At 38.8% G+C, this 16,172-nt stretch overlaps 2 protein-coding genes across 3 annotated transcripts in view; one reads left to right on the top strand and one right to left on the bottom strand.

Annotated features, from left to right (window-relative positions):
- Positions 1 to 656: 656 nt before the first annotated feature.
- On the bottom strand, positions 657 to 10,530 carry ENY2 (ENY2 transcription and export complex 2 subunit). Of its 2 annotated transcripts, none has more exons than XM_047074117.1 (5): positions 10,466 to 10,530; positions 8,945 to 9,021; positions 5,074 to 5,144; positions 3,666 to 3,740; positions 657 to 918 (listed from the first exon to the last, which is right to left on the bottom strand). In XM_047074117.1, the coding sequence occupies exons 2-5, from the start codon at positions 9,010 to 9,012 to the stop codon at positions 842 to 844; spliced, it is 291 nt and encodes a 96-aa protein (XP_046930073.1). In that variant the 5' UTR covers positions 9,013 to 9,021; positions 10,466 to 10,530; the 3' UTR covers positions 657 to 841. The 2 variants fall into 2 exon arrangements, with proteins under 2 accessions (XP_046930073.1, XP_046930072.1); XM_047074116.1 differs by having other exon boundaries at positions 10,394 to 10,521.
- A 235-nt stretch (positions 10,531 to 10,765) lies between these two features.
- Positions 10,766 to 16,172, top strand: part of NUDCD1 (NudC domain containing 1) — a 74,789-nt gene continuing 69,382 nt past the window's right edge. Inside the window, exon 1 of the mRNA XM_047074115.1 lies at positions 10,766 to 10,976. Within this exon, the coding sequence (XP_046930071.1) occupies positions 10,859 to 10,976 (118 nt within the window). The 5' untranslated portion in view covers positions 10,766 to 10,858. The remainder of the gene's footprint in view (positions 10,977 to 16,172) is intronic.

The raw sequence follows: 16,172 nt of genomic DNA, 5'->3' as shown, positions 1-16,172 counted from the left end.
TAAAGTCCCATACAGCAAAAGGTATCCACAAGAAACAGAAGGAACTTCCAGTGTAGGAAAACACAATGTGAGGAGTGGGAAGAAAGTTCCAAGTGGCAGGATGGTCAACATTCTCATTCCAGCAGAGGTCACATAAGAATAGGTAAGAGTCCATTGGATTTGGCAATCTTGATGTCAGAGTAAAGCTACAGGTGGAGATTTTTTCCCAGCAAGTTCTTTCTTGACCTTAGTATGTGGGGATGCAATTTAGAGCTTCTGCTCTCAAAGTTCAGATGAGTAGAGTATGTGAGAGGAGCGTGGTATGAAGCCAGTTTGCAAATGTTCTCTCTTCCAATAGGATGGTAAATTCTTTGAGGAATAAGGAAGGCACATAAAGATGATTAAGACCCAGTCCCAACCCTCAGCATTTATAACAAATCAGAAATTAGACATCCGTAGTACAAGATGGGACATGTATTATAAAATATCATAGAGATTCAAAAGAGGAATACACCACATCCAGACAATAGAAGAGCCTGCTTACTTCTCTTCAGTTGTTAGCACAGATATATGCACATACTTAACATTTAAACTGTATTAATTGCTGACTTTTTCAACAAATCTGGCAAATTATTAATAAAGTCCCTTTTATTCGCAAATCCAAGGAAACTTCAAACTCATTCATGAGATATTTATTAAAATAACACATTTAGGGAAAAAAATCAATACAATGTATACATCATTACTGAAAACTGTATACCATCATACAAAAAAGGATTTTATTTTGGGAAATTGATTCCTAATTTATGGCAAGTTTTACTTTCAGAAATAAAACCACAAAACAACACAATCTAATTCAATCTTAAAGGCTGGCATGCTGAGCAAGGAATGTTCTTATTCTTTGTAGGAGCTCCTTCTTTACACTGTCAGGTACCAGGGCTGAAATATAAAAATAAAATATAAGAGTAAGAAGATTCCAATTAATATATGTCAATTTGATATTTGATATCTTATTCTGAATTAATAATTTCATGAATAACCCACATGCTTCAATAAAGAAATAGGTAAAGATACCTGAAAAAGTATATTTGCAATTCATTATTTGAGTGAACTGTCCAATACCTAACTACACTGCACACCGATGAGAAAACATAAGAAAATTCTTTAAACTAGGAGTGGAAAAGGCTTTTTTTAAATACAGAGGTACAGCAGGTTAATAAATTTGGTTTAAATGCAACAGTGACAATTCAAGAAGTTGGTCAAAATCACCATAAACAAAGGCAAAAGACAAAAGTGGGAAAACACTTACAGAATTGGGCTGACCTCTCTACTATATAATTTCTCCAAATTGATAAGAAAAAGATCAGACTAAAAGAAAAACAAGCAAAAGAGATAAAGAAAAGGAGGAACACAGTTCTTGAACACAGAAGGGGTTTAGCCTCATAGTTGAAATGTAAATTAAAACCACATTCAGACACCATGTTTTACCAATCATATTGGCTAAAAACCAAAGGTCGGTAGTATCCTGTGCTGGCAAGATTGAGGGAAAACTGGTGCTCTTGTATTAGCTGGTGGGGAATATAAATTGGTACCACATTTTTGGGCAGCTAATTTGGCAATACTGTAGAAGTAAGTGCACATACTCTCTGACTCAGCAAAGATGCAAAAACTGTGACAGGGGTTACATTTATGGTATTTTTACTTTTTCAATGTTGAACCATGTGACTATTATCTATTCAGAGTATCAAACTAAAAATGAAAAACAAAAAAGCCCTGCTCTTTGAAATTTTCATTACTATTAAATGTCAATACACGAATCTACACTATCATTTTTCCTTTTGTGGCTACTAATAAATAAGGACAATCAGGAATGAACCAGAACTTCTAATGCTACTTGCTTGTATCTAAAGGAAACTAAAAACTTCAGGTACAGTTCAACATTTGTATAGTGAATTCCATAAATAAGTATGCAAGTTAATTAAGACACCTATTCCCCTTGACAGATTGTTTAATTTAAGCCTCTGAGAAATAAAGGCTACATAATTAAGATCACTAGAAATGGGATCAGTAGGTACATTAAACATACTTTAATAAAAATTATGGTGATGGAGACTAGATCAGTCTAGTTGCCTTGGAGTTAGGGATAAGGTGTGACCATAAAAGGATAGCTTGAGGGATAGGGGGTGGTAGTTACGTGAATCTACACATGTGTATAAAATTCATAGCACTGCACACTAAGAAAAAGTCAATTCTACTGTATCTTAAAAAAAGAAAATAAATATTTCTGTTATAAAAGAAGACTAAGAACATAAAGGATTTATTTTGACTTCTCTGTTCTGTATTTGTTCATTTTCCAGCAGTGGAGTTATACGGGATTGAAATGTCCAGGATACAAGTGTTGAAAGAGAAGCAAAGGAAATTTCCATCCTGTATAACCAGCTCCTAAATGTTAATAGATTAAACATAAATTACAGACAGAAAATAGAAAAAGAAATTGGAGAAAATGATTTTAAAGTGTAAATTCGTGGGGAGAACAATACATACTGTTTCTTGTTTTGTTTTTCTTTTCCCTGAGACATGCTTGATGAAAAAGTCATGTTTTTTTAGCTGTGAACAGGCCTACAGATGGCTGGAAAGGACGATGGGATTCTGTAGCTCTTTCCCAGCAGATAGTTCAGAGAATTAGTATTCTCTAGCAATAATTTTCAAACTCATTTACTTTTCACACTTAAATTCTTTTCACTATTTCTATGTGAGAAAACAGATAATGAATCATCTAATTTATCTGCTTACACTTAAAATGACCAGAAAAACCCCTTTCTCAAAATAAATGAAAATGACATAGCTGCATCTGAGGTAACAACGTAACTCCTAACTCAGTATTCATTACATATCACCAATGTTAATATATTTCCTCTCCTTCCTTTGCCTTCTGAAAGGAAATAAAGATGTTTGTAGTGTGAATTTTAAATACAGGTTACCCTGAATATGAAGTTTTGAAGCTGCCCAATTCTTAATTAGACAGTTAAGAAGACAGAACTTTTCTTTTTTAAATGTTTGTTTATTTATTTATTTATTTATTTATTTATTTATTTATTTATTTATTTTGAGAGAGACAGCATTAAGTGAGGGAGGGCAGAGAGAGGGAGAGAGAGAATCCAAAGCAGGCTCCATGCTCAGCACGGAGCCCACAACCGTGAGATCATGACCTGAGCTGAAATTAAGAGTTGGATGCTCAACTCACTGAGTCACCCAGGTGCCCCAGAACTTTACTTATTTTTAAAAAGAAAAACAACAGCAGAGCATTGACTGTGGGGCTAGAGTAAAACTTTGGATTACCGAAATCAGGCCATATCTAATAAAACTTATGAATCCTAGCTTCAGGTACTACTTGACCCTACAAAATCCCATATTTTAAAAACTATCTGTCTTAACAACCATTATGAACTTATGTTTCTATACTGTTTTAGAGTGCAAAAACATTTTATACTTCTCATCATATTTATTACTTAAGACTATGCTAGAGAGGCAGGTAGCAATTATCTTTCCCATTGAGGAAAGTTCAAGTACCCAAATAATTTTAGAAAGGGTATTTTTCCCTGTAAAAAGAAAGAAAAACTGAACCAGCAAGAGAGAAAAAAATCATGTCTTCACACGTTTCCGTCCACAAAATTTGTATTCCTTACCTCTGCCTTTTGGTGTGATTTCAGCCACCAAGTCATCAACAGTAACGTGTTCTAGTCCTTTTTCTTTAATTACCTCTTATGCAAAAGCAAAAAACAAATCATATCATTTAAAATCATTATCTGTAAGAAAGATTTTCATAGAGGAAGGGTTAAGATCATGTTTTTAGAGTGCAGACTGGTCTTTAAAAAAAAAGAGGACACTTCTTTTTTTCTTTTCTATTGAAGATTTAGTTCAACCTTAAACACATTAAGTATTCACCAGATCAAAATCTTAAAAACCTATTCATCTCTCAGCTAAATCACTTGTAACTTAACAAATATAACAGAATGAATTCGAACTGTAAAGTCAAATCTAAAATGTGTAAAAAGCTGGAAACTTAGAACTGTACAGATCTTATTTCACTATAATAGCAGTTCCTGAATGTATGGAGGGAGGTAAAAGCTATTATTTGAGTCTAACTTGTAATTTCATATCCCTAAATTAAACTATAGAACAACTCTTTTGTTCATTTCTCTTCTCTAGGCTAGGCCAAAAGAAGAGGGAAAGGAGTTAACATTATTGGAACGCTATGTGCTAGGTGTTTTGCAGCATTTAATATTCACAACAATCTAATGGGCCAGGCATTTTTCCACTTCACAAGTGAGCCTACTGAGGCTTAAAGATTAAATACTCATCCAAACATGAGCTGAAGTCCAGCTGTATTCTCTTCCAGTGAAGGTCTGTATGACCTCAAAGTCTATGCCTTTACTAACTCACCACATTGCCTTCTTAGGATTAATGATATAAATAGTTTCTATTATCATTAATTGTAGAAACAATTGAAATATAATGGGAGTTCATTGAAAATATCCAGAATTGCATTATACCAAAGCTGAGCCAGAAAAGGAGGCTCATCTCTTGACATGTATAATTTATCTAGTGGTATCCTCATCAACACCCAGTAACTTAACAAGCTTCCACCCCACATTTTAAAAAATTAGTGTAATTATCTAGGATTTTTGTAGGTAAATTCTTCAAAAAATAATATTGTTAAAGCCAGAGATGTAATTCCTATAAAGTCTGCCAATGATAGTGTTCAATTTGTTATAAAGTTAAAACATAGGAATAATTAATGTTTCACTTTGAGTAGGGACACTGAAAAAGGCTGGATTCCATACTCTGATGAGAGAGAAAATCTTGCCTCACTTGGTTACAAAAAATACAAAGAAAATTTCTAAAGATTCAGGAATTACATCTACCAAAAGGAGACAAAAGGAGGAAATCATTACTACAAGATTCAATTTTCCGTATGTTTCAAATTATGCTCGGCACTCAACAGATCTTAAAATACTGCCTATGATTTTTCTAGTGAACTCCAAACCAACAAGAACAATGGAATTAGTTTATCTTGTAAATGAAACTGATTACCTTTACAGTGTGCCTTCAACTGGTCCTTCCAGCCACATTCAATTAATTTAGCTCTCAGCAACTCTTTGAGGCTGTTGAAAAAGAAATATTTTGATATTAAACTACAACAATGCACAATATTTTAGATAGGATGTTTGAAGCAAAAGTTCAAACGTTCAATTAAAAATTCCCTGCCTTCTAAACACAAAAACTTTAATTGTGGCCTAATCTTGGTTCTATTACTAATTTTTTGATCTTATGCAAATAATTTAGACTCTGGACCTCATTTTCATCATTATAAAGTTAAATGAAGTGGATGAGGGAGAAGTACTTCTCAAGAAACTCTACTCTCTGGCCTTCTCATACACTTTCTATTCCCCTCCACCAACAGGAATACTGTGAGTCTTGTACAATTTCTAGATAGTTTTAGTTGAAGTCGAAGCAGGTGCACCTCAAAATCTTCAAAATCTATTCTCTGACTACAAACTCTTCTCCTTTAGCTCTCTTGCTTCCCCATATTTCTAACCTCAAAAACTTTCCCCTCATTTTTTTCCAACAAGCTTCCAAATTATATACTAAGTATGGTATTTCATTGATTCTAAGCCTGTTTCTCCCCCACATTCCAATAATTCAGTAATTGGTATGCCTGTCATAATTAAAAACATTTTTTTAATGTTTATTTATTTTTGAGACAGAGAGAGACAGAGCATGAACGGGGGAGGGTCAGAGAGAAAGGGAAACACAGAATCCGAAACAGGCTCCAGGCTCTGAGCTGTCAGCACAGAGCCCGACGCGGGGCTTGAACTCAGGGACCGCGAGATCATGACCTGAGCCGAAGTCGGACGCTTAACCGACTGAGCCACCCAGGCGCCCTATGCCTGTCATAATTTAATTGGCAGAATTTTCTTTTTCCCTACAGGTTAAAAAAAATAATGGTGTGTATTACAACTAACTGCATCATGGGTATAATAAAATATTTCCTATCCTTTTGCCATACCCACTCTTACAAGTCTTCAATCTTTAACCTAAATCATGTCTCAGCTTCAACATGTCATGTCCCAAACCAAACCATTTCTCTTTCAATATTCCTAGACATCCCCTATGTGACAGTTCCATCTTGGTATTTAATTAGGTCTTCCTTTTTTTTTTGTTTATTTATACTTGAGAGAGAGCGAGAGCATGCACACTTGAGCGGTGGAGGGGCAGAGACACACACTCAGAAGCAGGCTCCAGGCTTGAGCTGTCAGCACAGAGCCCAAAGCAGGGCTCACACCGCCGAGCCAAGCCGTGAGATCATGACCTGAGCTGAAGTTGGACGCTTACCAGAAGTTCCTCAGGCTTAACCTGATCTGAAGTTGGACCTGAGCTGAAGTTGGACGCTTAACCTGAAGTTCCTCAGGCTAGAAAACCTAGGAGCATCTTTCACTCAACTGTTAACACTATACGTATAATCCACAGGAGCAATTCCTACTGGTTCCAGTTTTAAATATACACCTACAATCAAAATGTTTTCTTTACCATCTTTGCCATTACTCCCCTAGTCCAAGCCATCTTCTTCTCTTGGACTGGACCACTACCAATGCCCCTAAACTTATCCCCCTACTCCTTTGCTCATATACTTCGCTCTCCTTCTTCTGCTCAAAATGGCCCAGTGCTTCCCAATTTACTTAGACTAAAATTCCAAGTTTTTGTTAGGCTTACTAACCTAACTAGCCTAAATAACCCTCCATGATCTTCCCCCTCCCCAGGTCTCTCTTCTTCCTCTCACTCAATTTACTCAGGCTGATGAAATTCTATGTGCTCCTCAAAAAACCAGGCAAGCTCCTGTCTTAGATCCTTGGCTCTTGAAAGTCCTCCCCATTCACTCATATCCTTCTGATTTCTTACCAGTGAAGCCTTCTTTATTTTTTTGTCTCAAATACACAACCCATTATTCTCTGCTTTATTTTTCCTCTAGAACTTACCACCATCTACATAAAACAGATGTAGTGTCTGTCTCCTCCCATTAGAATGTAAGCTCCATGAAAGGACAGACTTTATTTTGTTCACTACTGTATCACCAGCACCTTAACAGGACATAGCATATGCTAGAAACTCAGTAACTTTAAGCTGCACGAATGAAGAGACAAATAAACAATAATAAATAATCCCCTTTACACATTACTGCCAATACTATTGTCTCAGTTCCCCAAGGCACCATTCTGGATGTCTTCTTCCTCATTTCTCATATTGAGGACTGCTGATTTTACTTTAAAAATTTTTAAGTTCTTGTTTCCATTTTTGCTGTTTTTCATTTTTAACCTGATATAACCTGCTAACACATTCTTCTATAATGTATCTCTAGCCCTTTAAGGCTATCCTCACATTGCCAGAATAGTATTCCTAAAGAGCAAATGTGATGTAGTCATCCCCTTTCTTAGAATCTTTTAACTTCTCCCCCCACCCAAGGATAAAGTCAGATGTTTTTGCAAACCCATCACCCATTTTCCTGCCCTTTCTTTGACACCACTCTCAGTGTAATAAATCTGTGCAGGGTTCCAGCAATGGAAATGAGACCCAGACAAGGCTGATCACAACTGGCCTATGTACCTAAGTAAGATGGTAATCAAGCCAGGTACTTTGCTGGAACTACTAGGAGAAAGGTAGTTTGAGCCAGAGGGATGTGAATCCTGAACTGCTGATCTCTGCCACCTTGTGGGTAGTCTGCTTAAGAATAAAGCCAACACAGAGGAAAAGAGAGCTGAGAAAGAAAAAGAAAAACATATTCTTGGTAACAATTTTTAAGTGCTTGGACCCAGTGGAGCCTGAAGTAATTTCAAGCTCTTGACTTTTTAGTTAGATGAGCTTATATATTTCCACTGATTAAGCAAGTTTTTGAGTTCAGTTTCTACCATTTACAAATGAAAGAATTCTGACTTATACCAAATCTACTCCTCCTGTCTACTGTTCCAGCAATATCACTTTCATACTTTACCTGCCAGCTTTAATTTTACAGTTCCTCAGAACATTATTATGGTGTAACAAATCTCTGTGACTTTGCACATTCTGTTCCATGTTCCTTGAATGTCTTCTCTGCTTTACTGGCTGGAAGAACTGCTAATCTTTCTCCCAGAACTGAAATACCTCTTATACTACTCTAACTGATTACTTTAACCCCCAAGTACAGTTGAAAGATCTCTCCTCTTGCTTAAATATATTTCTCTTATGCAATTTTTCACCCTACTTCTGGAAGCCTTTCTTAATTCCTGAGCCTCTGCTTAGTACTTCTACACCTGTTCATTCTTCAAATATTTACCTGGTCAGTTATGTGCTAGGCATAATGCTGGGGATACAATGGTGGTTCTACTGTCAAGGAACTGAGAGTATACTGGAGGACACAAATAAGCAAAGCAGGTGGTTATAATACAATGTGATTAAATGCTAGGATAGAACAAGGCATCTTGGACTTAAGGGATTCCTGTAAGAGATGATATTTAAATTAAGACCTGAAAGATGAGCTAGAATTAAAGATCAGGGAAGAAGAATGTCTCAGAGAGTAAGAACAGCACAGCTGCTCTGAGATTAATAGTTTTGTAACTGAAACTGGTTCTATCATATTATCTCCCTATTAAAAACTGTAGTAATCTGGGTATATTTTCCTCTCTGTTAGATGATACATTCTTTGACAGTCATTTCTTGTTCATCTTTTTAGAGAACTCATTTTCGTTTAAGTCATGCAATACTGAACAGACCTATTTTTTATGGATGTTAGGAATTGAAACTTTTGATAATCTCAATTTTCTGTAATTCCTTCCATTGACATCAGTTTGCTCCTTGATATTAGATTCTTACATTAAAATAACTGTAACTTAAAGATGTTAAATGTAATTTATTAACACAATCCATTGCTTACCGTTCTCTTTCTCCAGTTTCTATCAACTTTTGGTTAATCGCTGCTCTCATCTGCGCATCTTTGTTCATCTTGCTAACCTGAACATCAACATGTATTTTCAGATACAGAACACCCACAAAGCATTTTCTTCTAAATCCTCTAGGTAAGCATCCCATGTAACATTTAACATTCTATCAACTGAAGGAGTGATAAATTTCAACATTGTGTTAACAATGTCATTACTCTTAATATCGTTTACTGCATCCCAGTAAGTCATACTGATTAACTCACAATTTTCTTTCCCCATATACCCTTTATTAATGAGTCCTTAGATAATAATAACTATTGTCACATTTATGAAACACTTATGTGCCCAGTACTGGGTTAACACATTGGGGCTTTTTTTTAACTTCATTTAATTCCCAAAACTTATTTTTTTATGTATGAATTATTAACATAATTTGTATTTTACAATTGAGAAAACTGAGGCACAAAGATAGAAAGTGGTGAAGGCAGGATTTGAACTCAGGTACTCTGACCTGAGAAGCCCCCAAACACTTTAACAGCACATCATAACTGACTGCTAATAATTTCTGCACTTTAACTGCATTCAAAATTTCTGGGAAGCCATGTAACCTAAATACCAATAAAAGATCAAGTACTGTTGGTGAAAAATAAAATTTCCAGATTAGGTTCTAAGTGCTTTACTTTTCACTAGGATGCACCCAGAAGTACAACTCTCAAACTAGCTCCAAGTATGTGTTTGTGTATGCTCTTCATCAAAGCTGAAAACAAATCTCGAACTAATTCCCAACACAGAAAATTCTCAATTTTCAGTTAAAAAAAAAAAAAAGGTAGAAGGTTAGAATGTAAAAACTTGGAATACAGTAACATTACTGCACTTAATCTGTCACTAACTCGGGACCACTTTTGTTGTCTCCCATCTTCGCCTATGTGAAAACTCAGGCTGGCAATGAATTTTGAGTTGGGAAAAAAATTTTTTTTGAGTGGAACAGGAAAAAGGAGGGGTTGAGAAAGGACTTAGTAATGTTTGCTTATGTCGTTGGAGGCTAACATTTTCAAAATAACTCTAAGGTCTAGTCGGTACCATTCCTAGAATATTGAACTTGATCTCGCCTTGGCCCCTAAAATACGGATAGTGACCTTGGACAAGTCAATTCTTAAAGGCCTCAGTTTTCTCACTGGTAAAACAAGGGCGCTAGGGGAATCCCTCCCAGTTCAGACATTCTTTGGGAAAATAGAATAGGGCGGAGACAGCGGGAGAGGCGGGAGGGGAGGAGCCAGAAAACAAAGCGTGGACTGGCTTCAGGCCAACTCCGGTTGCACGCCCTGTCGGAGAGCCCTACAGGCCCGCGAGCGCGGGTCGGGGAAGCTAACGAAAGACAGCACATCGAAAGGAGCCTGGGCTGGGCCCGGGTCCCGGCCCTGAGGACCACGGGCATAGCTCACCACCATCACCGCGGGCGAGGGCCGTCCCTTCCCAGCGACGAAATGACCCTTGCGCTGACGACCGTTACCTACCACACTCTTCGGCTGCCCGGACTTAGACCCTCAGTAGCTCGGGCACCTAAGCACACAGAAAGCTAAAACACGCATTTCCGGGGCGGGGTCTCGCCACCCTGCCTATAAATGTGAGAATTTAACCAGCGCGGGCCGCCTCCTGGTAGCTCAGCCCTCTGGGTAAGAAAGTCCATACCCTGCAGTCGTGCGGGCGTTAAGTCTCCGAAAGACTACATAGCCCGGCATGCAACAGAGTCAACTTTCGCATGGACACTACATTTCCCAGACGGCGCCCCACACCGCAGTGTTTTCTGGGATGGGAACCACGCCGCCTGCGAGCCTCGGTGCTACGAGCGAAGCGCGGACCTTTCAACAAGAGCTTTATTAATTTTCACGCTGCGACCTAGGAAGGCTATGGAGGTGGCTGCTAATTGCTCTCTGCGCGTGAAGAGACCTCTGTTGGATCCCCGCTTCGAGGGTTACAAGCTCTCCCTCGAGCCGCTGCCCTGTTACCAGCTGGAGCTTGACGCAGGTGGGAAGCGGCGGCGACCCCCGGCACTCTCCCCACTTTCGGCTGCTGGCAGCCGGACCCTTTCCTCATTTTCTTCCTTTCTGTCTTGGGCAAGCAAGGCGACCGGGGCCTTCCGTATATCCCGTCGGGCTAGCGTGGACCGGGGATGGCCGCCTCTGGAGAGGGAAGCCCATCCCGGAACCCAGTGGGAGTCTCCTTCGCCTGGCTCGGCCCGAGTTCCAGGGTCCGTCACGCAACTGCTGCCTGGCCTCTGGGCGCTTGTCCGTCCCTGGCCTGGGCCCCGCTTTCGCTCTCTAGCATCCTCGGTAACCGTGTGGGTTGAGAAGCCACACCTTGGAGGACCTCCCAGATGGCGGAGATTCATTTCTTAGAAAGAAACTCCATTACAATTCAGAGGATTTTCAGTTGCATAGGTGCTGTCAGTCTAAGGACACTATCTTAGAGAATATCTCTAGGAAATTTTGAGGAAACGTTGATTTAGTACCTACACTTCTATTTGTGTGTATTTGAGGCTGACCAAAATATTCATCCTTGTTCTTAGAACGTAATGAATGGTATTTTCGTTAAAGATAAAGGGCCCAGAGATTTGCATTTTTAACACACCTCTACTGATTCTGATGCGTGTTGAGTGCATCACACTTTGAGAAATACTGATCTAGACTTAATAAATTTTATCAGATAAGTGTTTATTAATTGATTTATAAAATTCAGAAACCTCTATCAAGACCTTGTTTTATGTTACCTGCTGATATAATCAAGATAAATGAGGTACAGTCTGTAACATAAAAGTGCAGTTGGGTACTTGGGAAGAAAAAATATAAACAGATAAATTTAGAGCAGTCTGATAAGGCAGTGATCTGGTTATGTACAGAACACAATGTTAGTACTTAAGTATCTTTCCAAACCAGCCTGGAGATCTGGGAAAACTTCCTGGAGAAGTTGATATCTAAGTTGAGTTTTTAAGAATAGGTAAGAGTTGACTCAGGTAAGATAAAATGAGCTTGGTTTTTCTTTTCATTCCCTAACTTTCCTTCTCCCACCCTGTATCAGTAAATGGTACCATCATGTTTAATTTATGCATGAAAAGGCCACCCAAAACTCAGTGCTCAAAAGAGTAAGCAGTTATTGTTGCTCACAGGTCTGTAAGTTAGGTAGGTGGTTCTTCTAGTCGTGGCTTGGGCTTATTCCTGCATTTTTGTTCAGCTATGCATCTGCTTTGTCGCTCTGCTCTTGGCTGGACTTCCTCATATGTTTGGGGGTTCTCTGGCTATAGATTGGTATAGGATTATTTCAGATGGCTTCTACTTAGTTAGGTTTTCTCCATGTGGTCTCATTCTTTAGCAGGCTTTTTACTCCAAGAGAAAACCAGCAGTGCACAGGCACTTTTATAAGCTGCTGCCAGGAAAAAGTTTGCTCTTGTCCCATTGGTCAAAGCAAGTCATATCATCAAGCCTTAAAGTCAGTATAGCAAACTCATAGCAAAGACGGAGAGGCATAAAAAATTGGAACTATTAGTGCAAGTCTACATAATTGCTTATATTGGAGTCATGAAGTATTTCTTTTATCCCCTTGTTCAGTCTGTCAGCAAGTACAGTCAGCTCAAGATTTGACTTCTTGCCTCCACCCTTGTCCAAATCAGTTATTTTTTACCTTAACTATAGTAGCTTATTGACTAGCTTTCCTGCCATTTCATTCTCCTTCATTCCATTCTCTGTAAAGCAGTATTATCATAGTTTTTAATTCTATATTTATTTGATATCTTTTTCCTCCACTAGACTGTGACTCCATGAAGATAATGTTTCTCTTTTCTTCACTACTGTATCCCTCACGCTTAAGATTATAGGTACTCAATAAATTGAATGAGTGAGGAAAAGAAGTTGTTATTGAGGTCACTCCATTCCTGAGAAAGCGTGAGTAAAAAAGGGAAAGAGTAATTGGGTTTTGTGTAAGACACTGCTGCAGTCCTGTATTGCTGGAGGAAAAAATCTGGGGAATGAGAGATGAGTTAGAAAGATAGATGAGGACGCTGTTTTGTGGACTTTGCACCTCTGGTGTGTCTAAGTCAGTATTTCTTTTCATGGGCTTTTACAATTAAAAATAAAGTTCAGGGGGCGTCTGGGTGGCTCAGTCGGTTGAGCGTCCACCTTCAGCTCAGGTCATGATCTCACGGTACCTGAGTTTGGGCCCCACGTCGGGCTCTGTGCTGACATCTCAGGGCCTGGAGCCTGCTTCGGATTCTGTGTCTCCCTCTCTCTCTGCTCCTCCCCTGCTCACACTCTGTCTCTCTCTCTCTCTCTCTCTCTCAGAAATGAATGAAGATTAAAAAAAAATAGATAAAAATAAAGTTCAGCTGTCAAAGGTTTGCCAACTTTTTAATTTGCTAAGTGGAGATGTTTCTTTTGTTTGTTTCAAGTGTTTATTTAAATTCTAGTGTAATATTGGTTTCAGGAGTAGAATTTAGTGATTCATCACTTACATGTCACCCAGTGTTCATCACAAGTGCCCTCCTCAATACCCATCATCCATCTAGCCCATCCCTCCCATCCACCCCCCCCACCCCAATCAACCCTTAGTTTGTTCTCTATAGTTAAAAATCTCTTATGGTTTGCCCCCCTCTTTTCCCCCCTCTTCCCATGTTATCTGTTTCGTTTCTTAAATTCCACATATGAGTGAAATGGTATGGTATTTGTCTTCCTCTGACTGACTTGTTTAGCTTAGCATAATACATCCTAAGTGGAGATGTTTCTTAAACACGGTGATGTCCTCACCCATTCTTTCATAAGTAAAAGGATATTTGAACATCAAAAAAACAGGAAGCAAACTCTCACAATAGTCCTCTAAATTGAATACATTAACTTTATTAACGAGTTCCTAAGTTGTCATTGTTTTTTCCTTTTTTCACCATTTTTGGTATTGGAATCTGTGTTTGGGATGCACAATTGGAGGTGGTGATGAGCTGCCATTTAGGGTTTTAAGAATAGAAAGCAGATAGATTTAGAGATTGAGTGGTTTACTCTTAGCATCTGTGGAGGCTGGGGGCTCCTGGGTTGCTCAGTCAGTTAAGCATCTGACTTTGGCTCAGTTCATGATTGTGTGGTTCGTGGGTTCGAGCCTCGTGTTGGGCTCTGCTGACAGCTCAGAGCCTGGAGCCTGCTTCTGATTCTGTGTCTCCCTCTCTGTCTGCTCCTTTCCTGCTTGTGCTGTGTCTCTCTCTGTTTCTCAAAAAATAAAATAAAATGTTTAAAAAAAAAAAAAGAGGATCTGTGGCAGCTGAATTTGGGAGATTGGAGGAATAGAGGCAGGGAGACCAGTTTGGAGGCTTTTGCCATAGTTTATGTGAGGGGCTTGCATTAAGAATTACTACCTGATGGGGTACCTGCATGGCTCAGTGTGTTAAACATCCAACTTCTGCTCAGATCATGATCTCATGGTTTGTGGATTTGAGCCCCACATCGGGCTCTGTGCTGACAGCTCAGAGCCTGGAGCCTGCTTCAGATTCTGTGTCTCCCTGTTTCTCTGCTCCTGCCCCACTTATGCTCTGTATCTGTCTCTCTCTCAAAAAAAAAAAAAAAAAAAGAATAAATATTTAAAAATAAAAAAGAATTACTACCTGAGAATGATGATGAAGAGGTTAATTCTTTTATTTTTATTTATTTATTTTTTTAAGTTTATTTATTTTGAGAGGGACAGAGATAGCCTGAGTAGGGGAGGGGCACAGAGAGAGAGAGAGAGAGAGAGAGAGAGAGAGGGAGAGAGAGAGAGGCAGAGAATCCCAAGCAGGCTCTGCACTGTCAGCATAGAGCCTGCGTGGGGCTCAAATCCATGAAACTTTGAGAGTCGAACCTGAGCCAAAATGATGAGTCGGATGCTTAACCAACTGAGCCACCCAGGTGCCCTGAGATTAGTTTGTTTAAAAATTGTCATTTCTGGAGATGGTGAGGTATGATTGAGGAGCTCCTCTTGGCAACTTGATTTCTTTTATACTACCCAAGGAGTTTACATTATTTCAGCAAAAACATTAGTGGACAGTGTGTGAAGCTTTGCATTTAGAATGTGAGGTTGAAGATGTGCTCTCATCTTGAGGAGTTTTAGTACTGGCTCATTTTTATTCTCTTATTTTAAATAATACTAGCAAATTGTTCTAAAGTTCCCTTTGCTATATAAACAGTACAACTGTCAGTTTGTGTTTTTCTTTTTCTCCCCAAATTTTATTTATTTTGAAAGAGAGAGAGAGCATGAGCAGGGCAGGGGAAGAGAGAGAGAGAGAGAGAGAGAGAGAGAGAGAGAGAGAGAGAGAGAATCGCAAGCAGGCTCCATGCTGTCAGCACAGAGCCAAACACAGGCTTGATGAGATGAACCCATGAGATCATGGCCTGAGCTGAGATCAAGAGTTGGGCACTTAAGTGACTGAGCCACCCAGGCGTTCCAGTTTGTTTTTCTATGCTAAAGAACAAGCAAAAAGTTTTATAAAGTTTATTTATTTATTTGAGAGAGAGCATGAGTGGGGGGAGGGAGAGAGAGAATCCCAAGCAAGCTCTGCGATGCCAGCACAGAGCCCAACTTGGGGCTTGAACTCATGAAACGGTGAGATCATGACCTGAGCTGAAACCAAGAGTCGGATGCTTAACCGACTGACCACCCAGACACCCCTCTAGGCATCTATTTTATACAAATCTTCCTCTACTTAAAATGGGCACTTCCTGTGCCCTTCTGTTACTAGCACTCTGTTCCTCCACATACCCCTTCAGTCCCTAAGCAACTGCTGCTAGTTCTCTGTTACTATAAATTAGTGTGCATTTTCTAGAGTTTTATATACATGGAATTACACAGTATGTATTCTTTTTTGTCTTGTTTCTTTTACTCAGCATAATTACTTTTACCTCGTGCCTGCATAAGAGAAGGATATTGAAATCTCTGACTACGATTGTAGATTTTTCTTTTTTCTTGCAGTTCTGTTCATTTTTACTTCATATATTTTGAAGCTCTGTTATGTTGCATAAACGCTATTGATTATTATGTCCTCACTCCAGCTCTTTTGCTAAATATTACCATAATGTGTGTATTTGTTTCTACCTTTTAACTTTTAACCTTTTGTGTTTTAGTATCTAACATGTATTTCTTAGTGGCAGAAATAGTTGAGTCTTGTTTCTTTATTCAACCTGACAATCTCTACCTTTTCATTATGCTGTTTATATT

This window comes from Lynx rufus, unplaced genomic scaffold (assembly GCF_022079265.1).
Source record: "Lynx rufus isolate CCGP_SWC_20201006 ecotype Redwood Valley unplaced genomic scaffold, mLynRuf1.p SCAF_12, whole genome shotgun sequence".
NCBI classification, from domain to species: Eukaryota; Metazoa; Chordata; class Mammalia; order Carnivora; family Felidae; genus Lynx; species Lynx rufus.
The sequence above is the reverse complement of the archived record's forward strand: the minus strand, read 5'-3'. Positions and strand labels throughout refer to the sequence as shown.